This window comes from Procambarus clarkii, chromosome 45 (assembly GCF_040958095.1).
Source record: "Procambarus clarkii isolate CNS0578487 chromosome 45, FALCON_Pclarkii_2.0, whole genome shotgun sequence".
NCBI lineage: Eukaryota > Metazoa > Arthropoda > Malacostraca > Decapoda > Cambaridae > Procambarus > Procambarus clarkii.
Window position 1 is genome coordinate 2,745,432 of NC_091194.1, and position 17,436 is coordinate 2,762,867.

Below are 17,436 nucleotides of genomic sequence, written 5' to 3' on the forward strand. Positions count from 1 at the left end.
TCCACCCAATCCCACTCATATACATGTCTAACCCACGCTTGAAACAATAGAGGGACCCCACCTCTACCACGTTACACGTAATATGATAGGGGTTTACAAGTGGATGAATGGACATAACAAAAGAGGATATTAATAGGGTATTAAACGTATCAATGCAAGACAGAACGCAAAACGGGTATAAATTGGATAAGTTTAGATTTAGGAAAGACTTGGGTAAATACTGATTCGGTAACAGGGTTGTTGATTTGTAGAACCAATTATCACGAAACGTAGTGGAGGTGGGGTCTCTCGATTGTTTCAAGCGTGGGTTGGACATGTATATGAGTAGGATTGGGGGTTATCGATAGGAGCTGCCTCGTATGGGCCAATAGGCCTTCTGCAGTTATCTTTGTTCTTATGTTCTTATGTTATGGAAAATCATGCCCGTGACATGCCAATTATAGCGGCAATTTTAACTCGTCTAAATTAAACTTTGGGTTAATATTTGCACGCAGAGTGCGCCATAACTCATTAGGCTTCAGTTTTTGAACCATAATTGTGTTTCTTTGTTGGTTTGTGGCTAATTCCTTAGACTTCAACGCGACCACCATGCTAATCACCTAGGTAGCATTTCTTAATAAATAACACGCATTGTGGTTTTTGTATATATCACAGTTTAAAAACACATCATTACATTCCTAAGCCGGTGATAGAAGAAAAGTGGAATTCTATTTGGGAAAAGTAATATTGTTGAGAAGTGCAGAGAGCCGCCATGATTGTTTTGGATGCGGGTCGCTCGGCGCCTCCTCCTCACAAACTCTCTTCTACACCTCATAAAATGTTGCTTATTTGAAGTATCGCTGAGTGTTGTAGCCGTAAGTGTACACCAGACACTGTGGGCACCGCTGGCTCACTGCTGGCCGCCTGGGGGAGTGGTTAGTCAATAAATAGTAGCATTACAAAAAAATAAACACGGGAGGTTTCAAAGTTGATTATGTGATAATGTTTTTCAGTGATGTGGTTTTGAGGGAAAACATGCCAGGGAGAAGCCAGTTGTGCAGTACACGCATTGTGGTTTGTTCAGTTGTGCAGTGTTCGTGTTCATAATTATAATATAGAACATGTCTAACCATCGTGTGTATTGTAAGGAATCTGGAGGAATTCCTATCTTGAATTATTTGACATTTTGATACCAGTTTATATTGTTTTCCTGAGTGTAGACAGGTAACTGGTGGCTCAGTAAAGTGTTCCCCGTGATTGGTTTACTTGTGCAGTATCAGCAGCACGAGACACTGTGAGTGGTGGAGCCAACACTGCCACAAACCATCAGCGTAGCTTGTAACTCTTAAGTTACAATGTCTGCTACAAGTCACATTGTACACAAGACACTATCAAATGGATTTTAAAGCTACCTAACCTTACCCTGACCTAACTTAACAAACTAACTTTCCCTATTTGAGCCTAACACAGCCTAACCAAATGATACACACTGTATACTGCTTTGGCAGTTAAAGATATGAGCTTTGTTAAAATGCCTGTGTACAGTTTGACACTGACCATACTTGTGTGTGCTCTGCTGCGTGATCTCAAGACAAATATATGACGGTGAAAGGCTGTGGTGGAGTAGTGTGGTTCTTACATGTGTTTGCATACTTAGAATGAGGCAAAATTTTAGGGCCTACCTCTTCCACTCACAACTGAGGGACCCCGGTTCAGTCCCTGGCAGGTCAAAAGAGGTTGGTACATTTCGTTTCACCTAATGCTTTTGTTCACTTAGCAGTAAATATGCACCTGAGAGTTAGAAAAATGTCTTAAAATTATACTTTTTCATGTAAAAATTAAGAAAAATATGATGTAAACAAATATCAACGTCTTTTTGTGTTTTGTGAACATTGTGAGGAGGTAATTTGGTCTGTGATGATGCAATATTGCTGATTAGCTGTATATGGGAATTATATGTAACCTTTTTCACTTTAGTCCAACCCCCCCTTCTCCATGGACTGGATGGTAGAACAATGAGCTCGCTTCTGGCAGGTTACCATTCTATTTCCAACCATCCAAGTGGTTGTGCACCATTTCTTTCCTTCATTCTAACCAAAATGCTTATCTTCATATTCCTATTAAGTGCTATATGGTCGATATGATTTGGTGCTTTCTCCTGATAATTATCATAACTTCACTTTAGTTTACACAATGTGTGGAATAATTCCATATGCAGAATTTACACTTAATTGACAAAAACTGTAAGTACTGTTTATAGACCTGTATGACAATACAGTATTTACACCTATATTGCATGCAAATCTTTTCCTGGCATAGCTTAAAGGAAGTGTCTTGAAACTGACTCCTATGCTGCTGTTCTGTCTTTAATGTCTAGACAAAGATTCAAACACAAGTGGGAAATGTCATATTGTGGTATTTAGATTGTGAACTGATTAGGCAGGTGTCTTGGGTTTATGCACTTTAGTACCCCATATTTTGTCCATTGTGACAGCTCGAGAGAACGGGCTGTACTACCACCACCAACTCCTTTATTTCCTAAGATAAACTTTAATTAGATCATTTTTTTTTCAGATTCATCATGAGCATTACAAGTGATGAGGTTAATTTCCTGGTATACAGGTATCTTCAGGAATCAGGTAGGTTAAACAATAAATTATTCTTTTAAGAATAAAATAATAAAGGAAATAGAAGGTGACCTATTGGCCCTAATGAGGCAGCTTCTGTTTATATCCATATACTCATTCATATACTCCGCTCTGCTCCTTATTGTCCAAATTGCATTGTCCCTCTTATGGTCATGCATATCCTTGTTGAATGTCTTGACTTCCAGGACGAGCATGTGTCTTGTTTTCCAACCGTCCCACGTGGTTGCTTGTCCCTCGATAGAATTCTTGGTGAATCGGATACTTTTGATATCATTTGCCTTATGCGTTTCTGTTCTCGTATTGGCATCCTTGGTGATATTTAGCACCCTCTGATTATTCCGCACATTTGATGGTGCTACATAGCCTTCCTGGTTTGGTGCCTTCTTTTGATAATTACTTATTCATGTACTGTATGTCTAGTCAATGCATATGTATAGCCTCTCGTCGTAAGTGGAAAAGGGTGGTTTAGCACTCGGGAATGTATATCTGTGCTTCCAAAGAGCTCGTACCTCTATGTATATAACTATATCAACATTAGAAAAGGAAGTCAGGAAATAGAGAAAATAAACTTAGTTATTCTAATATAAAAACCGCCAAAAAATTCCACACAATAGATTAAAAAGGCGATAACTTTTTAGTTCTTCCTAGTTTATTATTTGGCTGAAACTTGTGTTGTAAGGTGAAGGTGTTGAGGGAAAGAGATGATGGCATTACACTTTATGTCCAAAAGTGAAATGCTCTTCATGTCTGAAGAGAAACATGTTTGTTTAATTGTCATCATCAATATTTTCAACTGTATTATATTAATATAAGAATGAAGAAAACTGCATAATAATTTAACCCATAAAAGTACTCGACAAATATATCATTTTTGATTTGAGGGAATTGTTGTATACAACAGTACCACTGTATTATGGTACCATATTTTTGGGCACATACAAGGCACTTAATCTACAAGTAGCTTTTAAGTACTTACTGCCTGTTAATCATATCTTTATTAAAAGTGATTTTTGAGGGGTTTTGTAGAGGTATAAATATGATTTTGTGCATGTAAATGCAATATATATATTTGGTTAGTGGTTGCCCAAAAACATGAGATGATTGGAACATGATTAGTGTTAACCCTTACACGGTTCCAATCATTATTTGTAATTTTTATGTATTGCAGTTTGTTTACAGCTGAATTGGGGGATCCCAGATTTGATTTGTGGGATAGTACAGAAATGGTTGGGAATGTTGCCTTTCACCTAATGATTCTATTCACCTTCCAATAAATAGGTTCAGGAGCTAGGCAACTGTTGTGGGGCTGCATCCTCGGGAAGGTCAGTAGTTAAACCCTGGGGATGGGGAGGGTAACCCAGATACACGCCTGAAGTATATATACACACAGTCCTGTCCCTGACAAAATTATTTAAATATGTACACCTCAATGTAGTAATGTACTTTTAAATAGCTGCACAGTTTGGGAGTTTGTGGTGTTAATTTTCTTTTAATTTTACTTTTGATTTTGCAGGTTTTTACCATGCAGCTTATGTATTTGGGATTGAGTCCCACATATCACAGTCAAACATCAATGGAGCATTGGTCCCACCTGCAGCCCTACTTAGCATCATTCAGAAAGGTCTTCAATATACTGAGGCAGAGATAAGTATAGGAGAGGTAAATGTCACTATAATTTACAGTTTTGTAATATTAAATAGGTAGAATTGGTTGGCATCTTGTCAACATTAGAAGCTTTACCAGAAGAACAGGATACTGGGCTGTTTACGTACCTATAGCCGGGGGGAGGGGGAGTGACAACTAAAGTTTCTTCAGGAGGCTCCGTCACACCACAAACCTTTCACTCGAGCTCTCTAGCCCCCATCTCCTTCCTATCCTTTCTTTCTTTCATATATTGTTCAACTCTTCCCTTCCCTTCCATAATACTAGTCATCTACTCCTGTCATATGATGCAATTAGTTCACCCATGTACATCATTTACGCTGTTCTGTAAAATGTGTGAATAGAATTGGAGTTTAAAATTTATTTATCTTATTTATCTTAAACATTTTCTTTGAGGTCACTGCATTATGTGTTCTTTAGTTTCTCAATATTATTTAAAGCTATCACCACCATTACTGCTAACACCCACCCAGAGATGGATTTAGTTAATCACGGGTCTTGAACCCGGGTTCTGGGTGGGGTCAGGTATTGTGTTAAGTGTCTGGTCATTGTTATTGAAATGCTTCCACCAAACAAGCATGAGTTTGCAGAGTTCAGCACTAGAACTGAATGCAGCAGTAAATTTTCATTTGCTGAAAGAATTTGTTGCATCTTAGAGAGAGAAAGAGAGAGAGAGATATAGATAGATAGCTATAGATAGATATAGATAAGAGATATAGACAGATAGAGATAGATAGATATATAGATATAGATATATGGATGTTTGACAAATTTGAAAAGAATGGCACTGTCAATGCTGGTACATCAACCCATAAGGAAAAAGAGAACCAGAAAACGTAAGTGGAGTATGAAAATGAAGTTTAACGGTGGGCCTACATATGAAACTGAGCTATGAGACTCGGCACATGAACAATTTAATATCATTGTTTTTCTACCTGTCATTGATCAAAAAGCAGTTAGATAGGTTCCTGCAAGAAGTGTCAGACAAACTGGGTTATAGTGAAAATGTGGGCCACTCCAAGTAACAGCCTATTGGACCAAATTATAACAAGTTGAGCCTGGCCCTCAAGTCAGGCTCGGGGAGTAGAACTTCCAGAACCCTCTCCAGGTAAACCTCGGTAAGCATCTTGAAAAAAACAGATAGATGCTTACTCAGAAATGAGTATGAAGTATGGATTATTGTTAAAGTTTTTGCAATTTAAGAATGATCAGTTGCAGTACTCTGCACATTACCGTATTTCTTGTTATCCTAAGGATCTACAACCCAGTCTTGGAGATGAATTGATTCAATTCAAAGAGAATATGAAACTGAATATAACTGCAGCTGATAGTGAAATTGAACGTACTGTAGTTTTGAATTGCATATGCTGAAGCAAATTGTATTGGACAACCTCTCTTCTGTCTCTAAATGTATACATTTCTTTGTAAATGTACTTATATCCCAGTGGTATCCAACTGCAGTGGGTAAAGAATATGCTGCTCTGAAATTAATAAAAAAAACTTCCCGAGGTCAAGAATGAAGGATGACAAGTTGCACTACTTTTCTTTAAAATACATGGTCAGGGCATTTGTGCAAACTTGTCAGGAAATTATTTTTACATCTAATTTTGGCAGCCCCCCCTACCAAGAACCCCAAGCCTTAGGCTTAAGTCTGTGCAGCCTATAGGGCTATCACCACCACCACCACCATTTCTACTGCCACCATCATTTCTAACATCACCTTTATGACAGCCATTACCACATTTTGCAGTATTTTATATTACACTTGTGTTGGGAAAAATTCCATTTGTAATATAATAGTAATATAATGTTATATAATAACTCCATAATATTGCAGGATGGGTCGGAGAGATTAATAGACAGTCTGTCGCTAATTGATGCCGTGATGCCAGATGTTGTGGCTTCCAGGCAGAACACCACAACAAAACCAGTAGTGAAAACAGAAATCCCCAGCACAAATGGTGATGAAGGTGGGTTGACAGGTGAAAATATTACCCTGCTTTTGATTATTTTTAGTCACTAAGTGATTGAAATCCATTTTTAGACATTATTTACAGGGCTGCCAACTTGGACTCTTGAAATTTAATCAGTATTGTGAAGCACGAAGTTTAAATAATAATATGCAGAGAATGAGTCGCAATAACATGGCTGTAATAAATAACCCAACCCACACGTGAAATGACAGTACGTAATAATGTTTTGGTCCATGTTGAACCCTTATCAAGGTATGACAAACAAGAGTGGGAGACACTCTTGCTTTATATCGACTCTCCCAGTCTTCTTTGTCATGTCTTGATCAAGATCCAGGATAGACTGAAATATCATTACTTTCATTTCATTTCATTTGTGTGAATTGGGTTATTATACAAATATTCATCATTAGCATCACCACCACCGTCACTGTAACTATCAGTGTTTAATAAATAAAGTACTGTATCGGTAACATAATACAATGAAAATATATAAAATTCAAAGTATCCCACTTGAATTGTGCTAGGGATATACTCTCAAGAAAGGGGACCTTTTAGGAGGAAGAGGTTATAGATATGGGGAGGTACACCCAGCCTTTCACACTGTCTTTTTACAACTACAGATACTCCACTATTTATTTTATCCCAAACTTTATAATGAATGCTTGTTTAGGAAACAAATATGATAAGGTGAGTATCCAAACACTGGTACTTTAAGGATGACCAAGGTCAACCAATTCACTATCTTCTAACCTTTTATAACTTTTACACTCGCATTTCTGATTATAATATTTTCATGTATACTTTCAAGACTTGTACTGGTTCCTTTTAATAGTATCTTAGTAATAAACTTCTTAGCCCTTTTCTCATTGTGTAGAATTGAACAATACTTTATAAATGTTGCAATGTCCACATGGTTTATATTTTTAATTTATTTATTTATTTTTCAGGGACTACTGGTGAAACTATGGACGTTGATATTAGTGTGGAAATTCCACTAAATAAGGCAACAATCTTACGAGGACATGAATCTGAAGTATTTATCTGCGCTTGGAACCCTACAACAGATCTTCTGGCATCAGGGTAATTATTTACGTATTCTTTAGGTCATAATTCTACCCACTTATTTAAGCACTGGTGTAAAGATGTTTAATCCATTTGCTGCAGCTACTTACCTTCGGCCCGGTCACCGTCAGTTTTCAAAATTGTATTAAGTTTGTAGTAAGAAATAGACCTCTTATCAGAAAATTCTGATTTTTTTTTAATAATTTTTTTATAAATATTAGTTTTTTAATAGAAAATATGGTCTCGGTAACTCTTTATCCGGCTGTAAGTGCAATACGAATTTGAAACAAAACTTCAAGCTTATGAGTTTGATGTAACTTCCTTGTTCACTATAATTCAAGTTGATGTCTTAATAGATTGACCTAAAAGAAATTGCCTAAAGAACTTCATTTTTCTTGCAATTGCCTTTGTTGAATTGATTAATCTGTGAATGTTGGTTTGGTGTTGACGTAAGGCATATCAATCTCTGGAGGGTTATTAAGGCCATAATAGCTTATTCACCAACCAGTAAGTATACTTTATACTGAACATAGTTCAGCTCTTAAGTAAACTGTTGTTACGTACACAGAGAAGCAGGGTTTACCTCTCGGTCACTATATCCTTGTTGTTATAAGAAACCACCACCTTTTTTGAATGGAATTTCTTTGATTTAAACATTTGAAGTGAAAATGGAAAATTATTTTTTGCTAGTTTTAGCAATTTTATTACTAATTTTTTGAGACTGATTTATATTAGCATGGATACATGATTGTTTATATTGATACTTGTTTATGATAGATATTTGAATAATAATTTATAGTGCTCTATTGATAGAGAGCATCATGGGGTCCTTGCCATTTTTGGATTTATTAATTTCGTTCATAGAGCAGTAAGGATTTTGTATTGTATAAGATGAGTGAAGTGTGTTATGGACTATATGTGTGAGATATAGTACTGCATGCATCTGATAAGCAGGTCTGTATTCACCTAATTGTACTTGCCTAATGTCGTTTGCGGGTGTTGAACTTCGGCTCTTTGGTCCAGCTTCTCAACTCTTAATTAACTGGTGTATTCTGATCATGATGTGCAGCTTCCCTTACTGGGGGTATACTATAAAGTTTTTGAGAAATGGCATTTATGTTGAAAGGAAACGTTTTTATTGTACAGTATTTTAATTTTCGGATTTGATTTGTATTTTTACTCCAGATCGGGTGATAGCACTGCACGTATATGGAACATGAACGACAACACTACGTCTCCAAACCAATTAGTTCTCAGGCATTGTATCCAGAAGGGCGGCACAGAGGTTCCTAGCAACAAAGACGTCACATCTCTTGACTGGAATGTAAGAAACTAGGTTGTGAATCAGCTTTTGTAAATTCTCAGAGTATATCATAATAATGCCACTGAAAAACAAGTAACCAAACACACACACCTAATTGGAAGTGGCAATGTTTTGGTATAAAGTGTACTTTTACACATGATTTGCAGCTGATCATTTTTTTTAAGAGCTTCCTTTATTTCCAAAATTCATAGGACATATCACAAAATGATTTACAGGGGCTGAAATCAAAATAAGCAGCAGAAGGGTTAAAATGTGTATATGTGTGTGGGGGGGGGGAGGTAGCGTACATGGGGAGTGGAGCAGTGTGTGTGTGTATGGGGAAAGAGGGGGGGCAGTGTATATGGGGTGGGGGCTAATAAGGCGTTATACTGAGCATGAAGGATACAGTGAATGGGTGAATTACGATGCTAATAAAGGTCCCGTATTTTCCTGAGTATAGTATATAACACCTTATACAGTATACAAAAAATATTTTGTGGAAATATTTGTTTAGTATGTTTCATCATACTTTTATTGAAAGTGATGTTCCAATGTTTTTGAAAGTGGGGGGGGGGGGGACATAATTTTGTGCATGTGATTGATTTCATTTTTATATATTTGATGGTTGGGCACAAAGATGCATCCTATCCACTGGAAAATATGGTACTGTATATATTACTGAGAATAATAATAATAATAAAAATATGTAATAATAAAAATAATAATAATAATAATGCTCATTATACTAATAAGCTTTTGCTCTAGTGTGATGGAACACTTCTGGCAACTGGGTCCTATGATGGTTATGCAAGAATTTGGATGACAGACGGGCGGCTGGCATCTACTCTTGGACAACACAAGGGCCCAATTTTTGCATTGAAGTGGAATAAAAAGGGAAACTACATTCTGAGTGCAGGAGTAGACAAAGTAAGTTTATTTTGGATTTAGTGTGTCAGTGATATGGAGCTACTGTATGTTTTGTCCTCCATCTAATTCATGGTTGAATTCTCTGTATTATTTTAAAATGCTATAGGTAGTTTTATTAGTTTTCATATAAGAGAAAATATATTAATTTGAGGCAAATGAGCTTCTTTCTAGCTGACACGTATGAAAAATAAAGATTCAATGTTTGTGCATAATATGAGAAAATTTCAAGCAGTTTGGGCCACAATAACAGAAAATGCAAAACCAGTCACAGGTTGCATGGATCATTTCCTCCATTAAATTTGCCAACTGGTGAGAAAATATTTAAGCCATATGATGGGATTGTATCCCGCATCCCTGAATTCCCCTGACACTCGTCAAACTCATCATGGTCTAGTCAGTTGTGCATGTGCCTGTGGAATCCAGTGATGCATGTTCGATCCCATCATATGGTTTCTAAACTCTTGTAGACATGTGATTGTAATTGGAAGGAAAGTTAAGAAATTCACAAATTGGTATTCAGTTCCTGGACAAAATTATTGGCAATTATGGTTGCATGAATAGATGATGTTAGTGATATGTTTTAATTAATATGTGTGTAGGAGAGGAATGCTTATAAGGTGGTTATGTGTGTTGAATATATGAAAAAGATGTGCATTTGAGCAATATGTGAAAGTGACAGTGAAAAGGAATGAGTGAATGTAGCTCATTGTGAAGGAATAAATGTCATTATGTTTGATGTTCCCTCTAGTATTATTTATCTTTGAAACAAATGACATATTGACGATACAATTGAAACAATTGACAATACTATTTGCCCCTTGATGCTAACGAGTGTTGTTAAGAATTTTGAAAGCTTGGTATATTATGAGAAATTCTTTGGAACAGTGAGTGGAATCAAAATTGTGTCTTGGGTTGATCCCAGGAGACGAGTTTGATTACATACGTTGCTCCAAACATTTTTTGTGTAATATTTACAGTGAAGATTTGTGTTTTGTGCAGATGAAGATGCTATTAAATTTTTTCAGACTACAATCATATGGGATGCGTCGTCTGGACACTGCACTCAACAGTTTGCCTTCCATTCAGCTCCAGCCTTGGATGTAGATTGGCAGACAAATACATCATTTGCTAGTTGTTCAACTGATCAGTGTATACACGTGTGCCAGCTTGGTCAAGATAAACCAATCAAGTCATTCCAGGGACACACCAATGAAGTCAATGCTATCAAGTGGGACCCACAGGGTAATCTTCTTGCATCATGTTCTGATGATATGACTCTTAAGGTGAGATGTGGAAGGTATTTGTTTTAATCAGTGTTGGTTTACAAAGTTGGAGAATTCTTTCAGGCTCTGCATTACAAAACGATGCCGTCACTGGAGCTTAAGAGTTTCCAAAAATGTCTATTATTTACTTATTAAGCAGAGAGTGAGTCACAATGATGTGGCTGGTAATAAATAATCCGACCCATACATAAGAAAATAAAGGAAAGTGACATGTTACGTTGTGACCAGGTAAGGGTCCAGAATGGGCCACAACAATATCACTTTTCTTGCTTTTGATGCACGTGGGTTTGCTTATTTATTTTTTAATCTTTTTAATATGAAATATATAAGTGGAGACACCCACAACAGTGATGCACACTAGATACTGTCAGCACTGAAAATCTGTGCACAAAATAAATGTGAATGGTTCAAGGTTTTCGATAACACTTGGTTCTTTACAATCTCTGAGGCCAGATATCGAGGATGGATGTACTGCAAAGGGAGCAATGGGTCGTGGCTATACTGTATATAGATGGGTTGAGTGTGAGGGATGTATGTTAGCTTGCTTTATTTTTCCCACAGGTGGTTATAGGAGTAGATGACTTGAATCCTGTTTTGTAATGTTTCAAGCATTCTGCCTCTTTGCTAACATTAGAGCTGCAAACCAATCACCCCTGTATGTTAGCACCAAAAAATGACATATAAGATAAGTTAAAAATGGCAGCTTGAAAGATGTGACCTTAGGAATATCCTTATTTAATGAATAATATTAAATATATGACTACTGAAGGATGGAACTGGTCATGTTATCACGTATACTGTTAAAAAAAAAGTCACAATGGAACTTTGTCTCGGAAAAAATCTTGGAATTTTCTCTTGTCCAGTTATTCTCCATGAATGTGAATGAATATACAGCATATCTATACTATAAGAAAGAGTGTATGTTTGTCTAAAGCTGGAGACTAAATGTTTGGCGATAGCCTTAGTTAAATTTGCAGGGAATTGGGGTTTATGACGGACAAAGGCTGGTTGGGGTAGGCCTAAGTTAAGAGCTTAAAGAAATATTAGGGGGCTGGAATTTTGATAGTCTGAAATGGAATTATAATTGGGAATGTGTTATCCGTAAAGTATTGAAGTTACTCGTATGGTTTATCAGCACATTTACATCATTTAGTGTATATATAAATGGAAATATCTATCTTTTCGAGGACAGAGAGTATAATATATAAAATATAAATTTAACTTAAGAACATGAGCAGACTAAATCACAATAATGTGACTGAAAAATTAGGTTCCTAATAATATGAGGCGGCTCCTATTTATATCTACCCAAAGTCATTCATATATATATATACATGTCTAACATACACTTCAAACAATCCAATGATTCCACATGTATTATATTATGACTTGTATTTCAGATTTGGTCGATGCGGCAGGATGCTTGTGTACATGACCTACAGGCACACAGTAAAGAGATATACACAATTAAATGGTCACCAACGGGGCCTGGTACAAATAATCCAAATATGAACCTCATCCTTGCTAGGTAAATATATTCTGTATTTATTTGGCATTTGCCTGTTGTTATAATTATTCATTAAGTATTTTTCTGGACTTTGTCCCTAAATTACAAAATGTATTTAAAGATTGGGAGCATTATTTAAATTGGTTTGATTTCCACAAGAGCCTTATACATAGTGTTGTCACACGCAACTGTATTGGTTAGTTATGGAGGCTTCCATGTTATAGAAGTATTTCTGCTGCAGCAAGGCATTTGCCTTATTTCGGTTTTTGTTCCAGAATTAATTGAATTTCTTGGGAGAGCATCCCTCAGTGGCTCCCTGTTGACTCAAGGAGCTCCCAAGTGGGCCCTCCAGACAGGGGTGCTTCATTACATTCAACACTGGGTTTATTAACAAAATAGAAATCCTAAACCTGGAATTGTTGTTGACCCTTAGAGTTTATTTTATATTTTTATCACCTCTCTCTTTATGGGTAGGATAGAGGCTTGATTTCAATATGGGAACACTACAGCTTGTGATGACTACAATCACTCAGACCACGGAACATACGCCCCCAACTCTGACATTCATGCACTGTCTGATGCACAGTGAGTCATGACAATGCAAATGTGGTAATATTTTTGCCAAAGGACTACTAAATTATTAAGATATTATAAAGTGTTGGTAAAAATGATAGAAATACAGATATTAAAGTTCGATGAACTGGGAATTATTTTGTTGAAAGTTCTGGTAGAGCAGTCTTGTGTATTTGTGAAATGGAACTCATTGAGTGATGTAAATATGAATATTTTGTAATTATGTAATACGTAGTCTAATGGGATTGTAGAAAATATTTGTTTAATTAGAAAAGTGTCAGATAAAAAATCATACGGAAAGGGGAATAAGAAGAAAAATTGTCGTAATGATTTAGGAGCAATGGTAAAGTAAGGTTGAATAAATAGATAATGTAAAACGTTAATTGATGTGAACTGGAGAATAGGAGAAACACTGAGAGCAGTTGGTATGATGAATACGTGTGAAAATGTGTGTGAATATCAGGCAAGATATTGCATGATCAACATCTCGTAACAAGTCACATGGTGTTCTGTATATCTGTGAAATGGTTGAAATATAGCTGTAAATATTTTGCTAATGTATGGTGATATTTGTTCCTTGTGATACTGCCAAGTGTGGATGTTGTTATAAAAGTTGGGTGTCATAATATTTCACTTCGTTATAAAAGTTGGGTGTCATAATAGAACAGGCAGCTGTTCTGCCTGTTCAGGCAGAACAGCTGCCTGAACTCTTCAGGCACTGGCGATTGGACTATGTGAGTACAGTAGTGTGTGTGCCTGAGGAGTCAAGAGATGAAGGCTTGATACCATGATAAGGCTTTAATATTTCCTCATAGATATGTCTTGTTTTTGTGATGTCTTTGTTTATTGCAAGTATAATGTTTTAAGTATCAAGTAGTTTGTTGTTACTGAAAATTTCAATAATTATTTTTTATCAACAGTGCTTCGTTTGACTCTACTGTACGACTCTGGGACGTAGAGCGTGGTGCCTGCATACATACACTTACCAGACACTCTGAACCAGTATATTCTGTGGCCTTTTCTCCTGATGGCAAGTTCCTAGCATCTGGGAGCTTTGATAAGTGTGTCCATATATGGTCCACTCAGGTAAAGTAAATGACCAGTAATTAACCCATTATAACATTCACAAAACTAATGTAAAAAAAAAAATCACATTTGGCAATTCGAGCACAGAAGGTAATCGCAGATAGTGATCACAGCTGTTTAATGGTTGATATAAAAAGTTAATTTCTTCTGGGTGGTAATATTTGATTATTATTGTGATAATTTAGCCTTTTGGTCAGGTACTGGAATCATCAGGGCATACAGATATGCCCTGATGATTCCAGTCAGCAAATATGAAAAAGTTGTAAGGACACCCTGTACAGACATGCATATACTGTATTGTATGTGCTTTTTTCTTTTTGTTAATTAATATTTTTTTTTTTTTTATTTTCAGTCAGGGCAGCTGGTCCACAGCTACAAAGGAACGGGAGGTATATTTGAGGTGTGCTGGAATTCTCGAGGAGACAAAGTGGGAGCTTCAGCATCAGACGGAAGTGTTTTTGTTTTGGACCTACGCAAGTAGCTGCAATTAATGTGCATAAGCTTGAAATTCGTTTTTTTATCGGTTCTTAAGAACAAATAACTGAATATATGTAAGAAAAATTTGCTTTTGTAATAAACAGAATTGCAAAGAGCAATTGATTAATATCATAGAAGACAAATTAAATGGTTTTGATAATGAATGAGTACAGAACAGTATTGTCATTTATTAGGTTTTAATGGTTTACTACAGTTATGGTTGGGATGGCTGCATCTATATTTTGTATCGTGACTGTAAAAAGCAATTTTATTTTATCCCTCTGTGTACTGTCGATCCTCGGTCTGTTTTGAGTGTTACATGTCTGGAATCTACTGCCTAGAGTGAGGTCATGCACATTGAACAAAACATCATTAGGCTCCTGAAACCTCAAGAGTTTCTTTATTTTTTCTGTTTTCAGCAACACCTGTTCTTGTGTATAATTAATATATTTGTTTGCTTCAAGAAGCTGCTGGATGTTTTGAATTAATGTGATCTAGAAGTGCATTAAACACAACATTTTTTGTAAGGAGTCATGAGGTAGAAAAACTTGGTTTTTTAGTACGAAGGATAACTTGAAGGCAAAGCAGGAGGACTTGGTGGAAAAACAGAGCTGTTTGACCTATCGTGCACTATGAAACAACTTGGGCGTCCACGACAACATGCATACCCCTGGACCAGCTCTTGTGCATGCCCAGACAGTTTGTGTACAGACGTTTTTGGCAGCGTGCACTCTGAACTTAATCTTAAAAAACAAATCCGTGTGTGATTGAATGCGTGTGTACAGTACTCTGAACTCTTGCAAATCAGGGATCAACGGTACTATTAAATTTGAATTAAATATTTTAGTTTGTTTGAAGATGATTCTCAGTGAATTTTAATGATGGTGATTGTTTACTGCACTGACATGCTGTTATACATTTCAGTTTGAGTATATATTCCTAAACTATCGGTAATTATTTGCCAAGTGCTGATGCAACCTGTCCTCTTACAAATACTGTCGCTTTTCACGCGTTTGCTATAAGGCCAAAAATAGCCGTAATCCAAAATGGAAATTTATTTTCCACAAGGTTTCTCGGATACTTTTGATATCGTTCGCCTTATGCGTTTTTGTTCTCGTCTTGGCATCCTTGGTGATATTTAGCGCCCTCTGATTATTTTGCGTATTTGATGGTGCTACATAGCCTTCCCGGTTTGGTGCCTTCTTCTGATAATTACTTACTTACTTCCACAAGGTTTCACAACATTATGAAAACTATTAATTTAAACTGTCCTTTCCTAACCTAACAGACTAAGCCAGTGGACCCAAAACAGAAAACGGGACAGTACGTCACTTTCACGAGCCGATTCCATTTCCTATTATGCCAATTTTTAGCCTTAGTGCGCATACGAGCGAAAGGCGACGTTATTTGTAAGAGGACGGGTTGGCTGATGAGCTGTGGGTGCAGGGGGGTGTAACTTGTGCTGGCAAGTTTTCCATGTAAACCATATGTACACTTTGTTTCCAAGAATGTCAAATAAAACTAAGCTGTCCACATTGATAACACAGCTAACTCATGAGTGCAGATTGGTGGCATTAAGAAATGAAAAGAAATTATTCCACTTTCATGTGATGAGAGTTTTTAATTCAAATATAAATATATATATATATATATATATATATATATATATATATATATATATATATATATATATATATATATATATAAATATATAAATGTATAAATTATATATATATATATATATATATATATATATATATATATATATATATATATATATATATATATATATATATATATATATATATATATATATATATATATATACAGTTAACCAGTACCTGTTTATTAACTTTGATCTGTCTAGTAAAACAAGGGTCAAAACTGTATTAAATTTTGTGTCTTGTAACTTGAGTCTGGTATGACTAAACTATAATTATTTATAATAAATGATTCTTACATACTTTGTGTAATATGTATCTTCATTAGCACTGATTTATTTATAGTTTCTTATGGTTTAAATGAGAATGTATTATTTAGTTACTTTCTTTAATTTATATTCCAGAAAAAGAGGTACTCTAATTTAAATTTTTACTTCACCACTATCTAAAAAGTGCAAATTTCCATAGGAAATATTAGGTTCAAAGAATTTATTTCTATGGCACTCGTGTGGCCCATAATTTTAAGAGTAGTATTTTTTTATAAATATTTTTTATCCAATTTGCATGGAAAGCAGTGTGAAAATTTTATTACTCATAATTATACAAAATATTGTCACAAATATAATTTCTTAATTCTTTCCTATATTAGATAATTCTTAACATTGTACCTTTAATAATTTGAGAATGAAGGCGTATAAGGCACACTACTTTTCTTTGAAACCTGTCAATAATGTAGCCTGTGTTATGGTATATGTTCCACAGAGTAAGCTACTGTAACATGGCTGAAACAACCCAACCCGCACATAAAAATTAAAGTGATGACTTTTTGGCCCATTCTGGATCCTTATTGTGTCTTGACTTGATAAGGGTCCACGGCAAACACAATCATCACTTTCATTTTATTATTTTTTAACATGTGGGTTCAGTTGGGATAATTGTATATATTCTCTTGACACGTCACTAACTTGTGGACTGCACTACTGTATAGCTAAATTAGGATCAACCTTTGTCAAGATGCAATTGACACAATTTAGTTTGAAGCAACATATGTTTATGATCCTTTTATACTTACGTGGCTTAAGAGGTTATATGATGATGTTCACCAGACAATAGCTTCAAAGCTTATTAATACTGTTCACTATATAATGGCTTCTGTTCTTGGAAGGAAGCCAATAACAAAGTTGAGATTTCAGCACCGAGTGAGCAGATGTGGAAGAAAATAAGGTGACCATGCAGGTGCATTTGGTTAATGATAAGGAATAAAGTGTGGCAGTACATAAAAAAAAATAATTGTA

At 35.7% G+C, this 17,436-nt stretch overlaps 1 protein-coding gene across 4 annotated transcripts; it reads left to right on the forward strand.

Annotated features, from left to right (window-relative positions):
• The first annotated feature begins 706 nt into the window (after positions 1 to 706).
• Positions 707 to 15,815, forward strand: ebi (transducin beta like ebi). 4 transcript variants are annotated; one of them, XM_069301164.1, is made up of 12 exons: positions 707 to 854; positions 2,554 to 2,618; positions 4,141 to 4,286; positions 6,127 to 6,259; positions 7,210 to 7,342; positions 8,510 to 8,648; positions 9,393 to 9,554; positions 10,580 to 10,837; positions 12,238 to 12,365; positions 13,838 to 14,003; positions 14,356 to 15,548; positions 15,714 to 15,815. In XM_069301164.1, the coding sequence occupies exons 2-11, from the start codon at positions 2,561 to 2,563 to the stop codon at positions 14,482 to 14,484; spliced, it is 1,452 nt and encodes a 483-aa protein (XP_069157265.1). In that variant the 5' UTR covers positions 707 to 854; positions 2,554 to 2,560; the 3' UTR covers positions 14,485 to 15,548; positions 15,714 to 15,815. The 4 variants fall into 4 exon arrangements, with proteins under 4 accessions (XP_069157265.1, XP_045617259.1, XP_069157267.1 ...); XM_069301166.1 differs by lacking the exon at positions 707 to 854 and adding an exon at positions 897 to 914; XM_069301167.1 differs by lacking the exon at positions 707 to 854 and adding an exon at positions 1,268 to 1,715.
• The last annotated feature ends 1,621 nt before the right edge of the window (positions 15,816 to 17,436 follow it).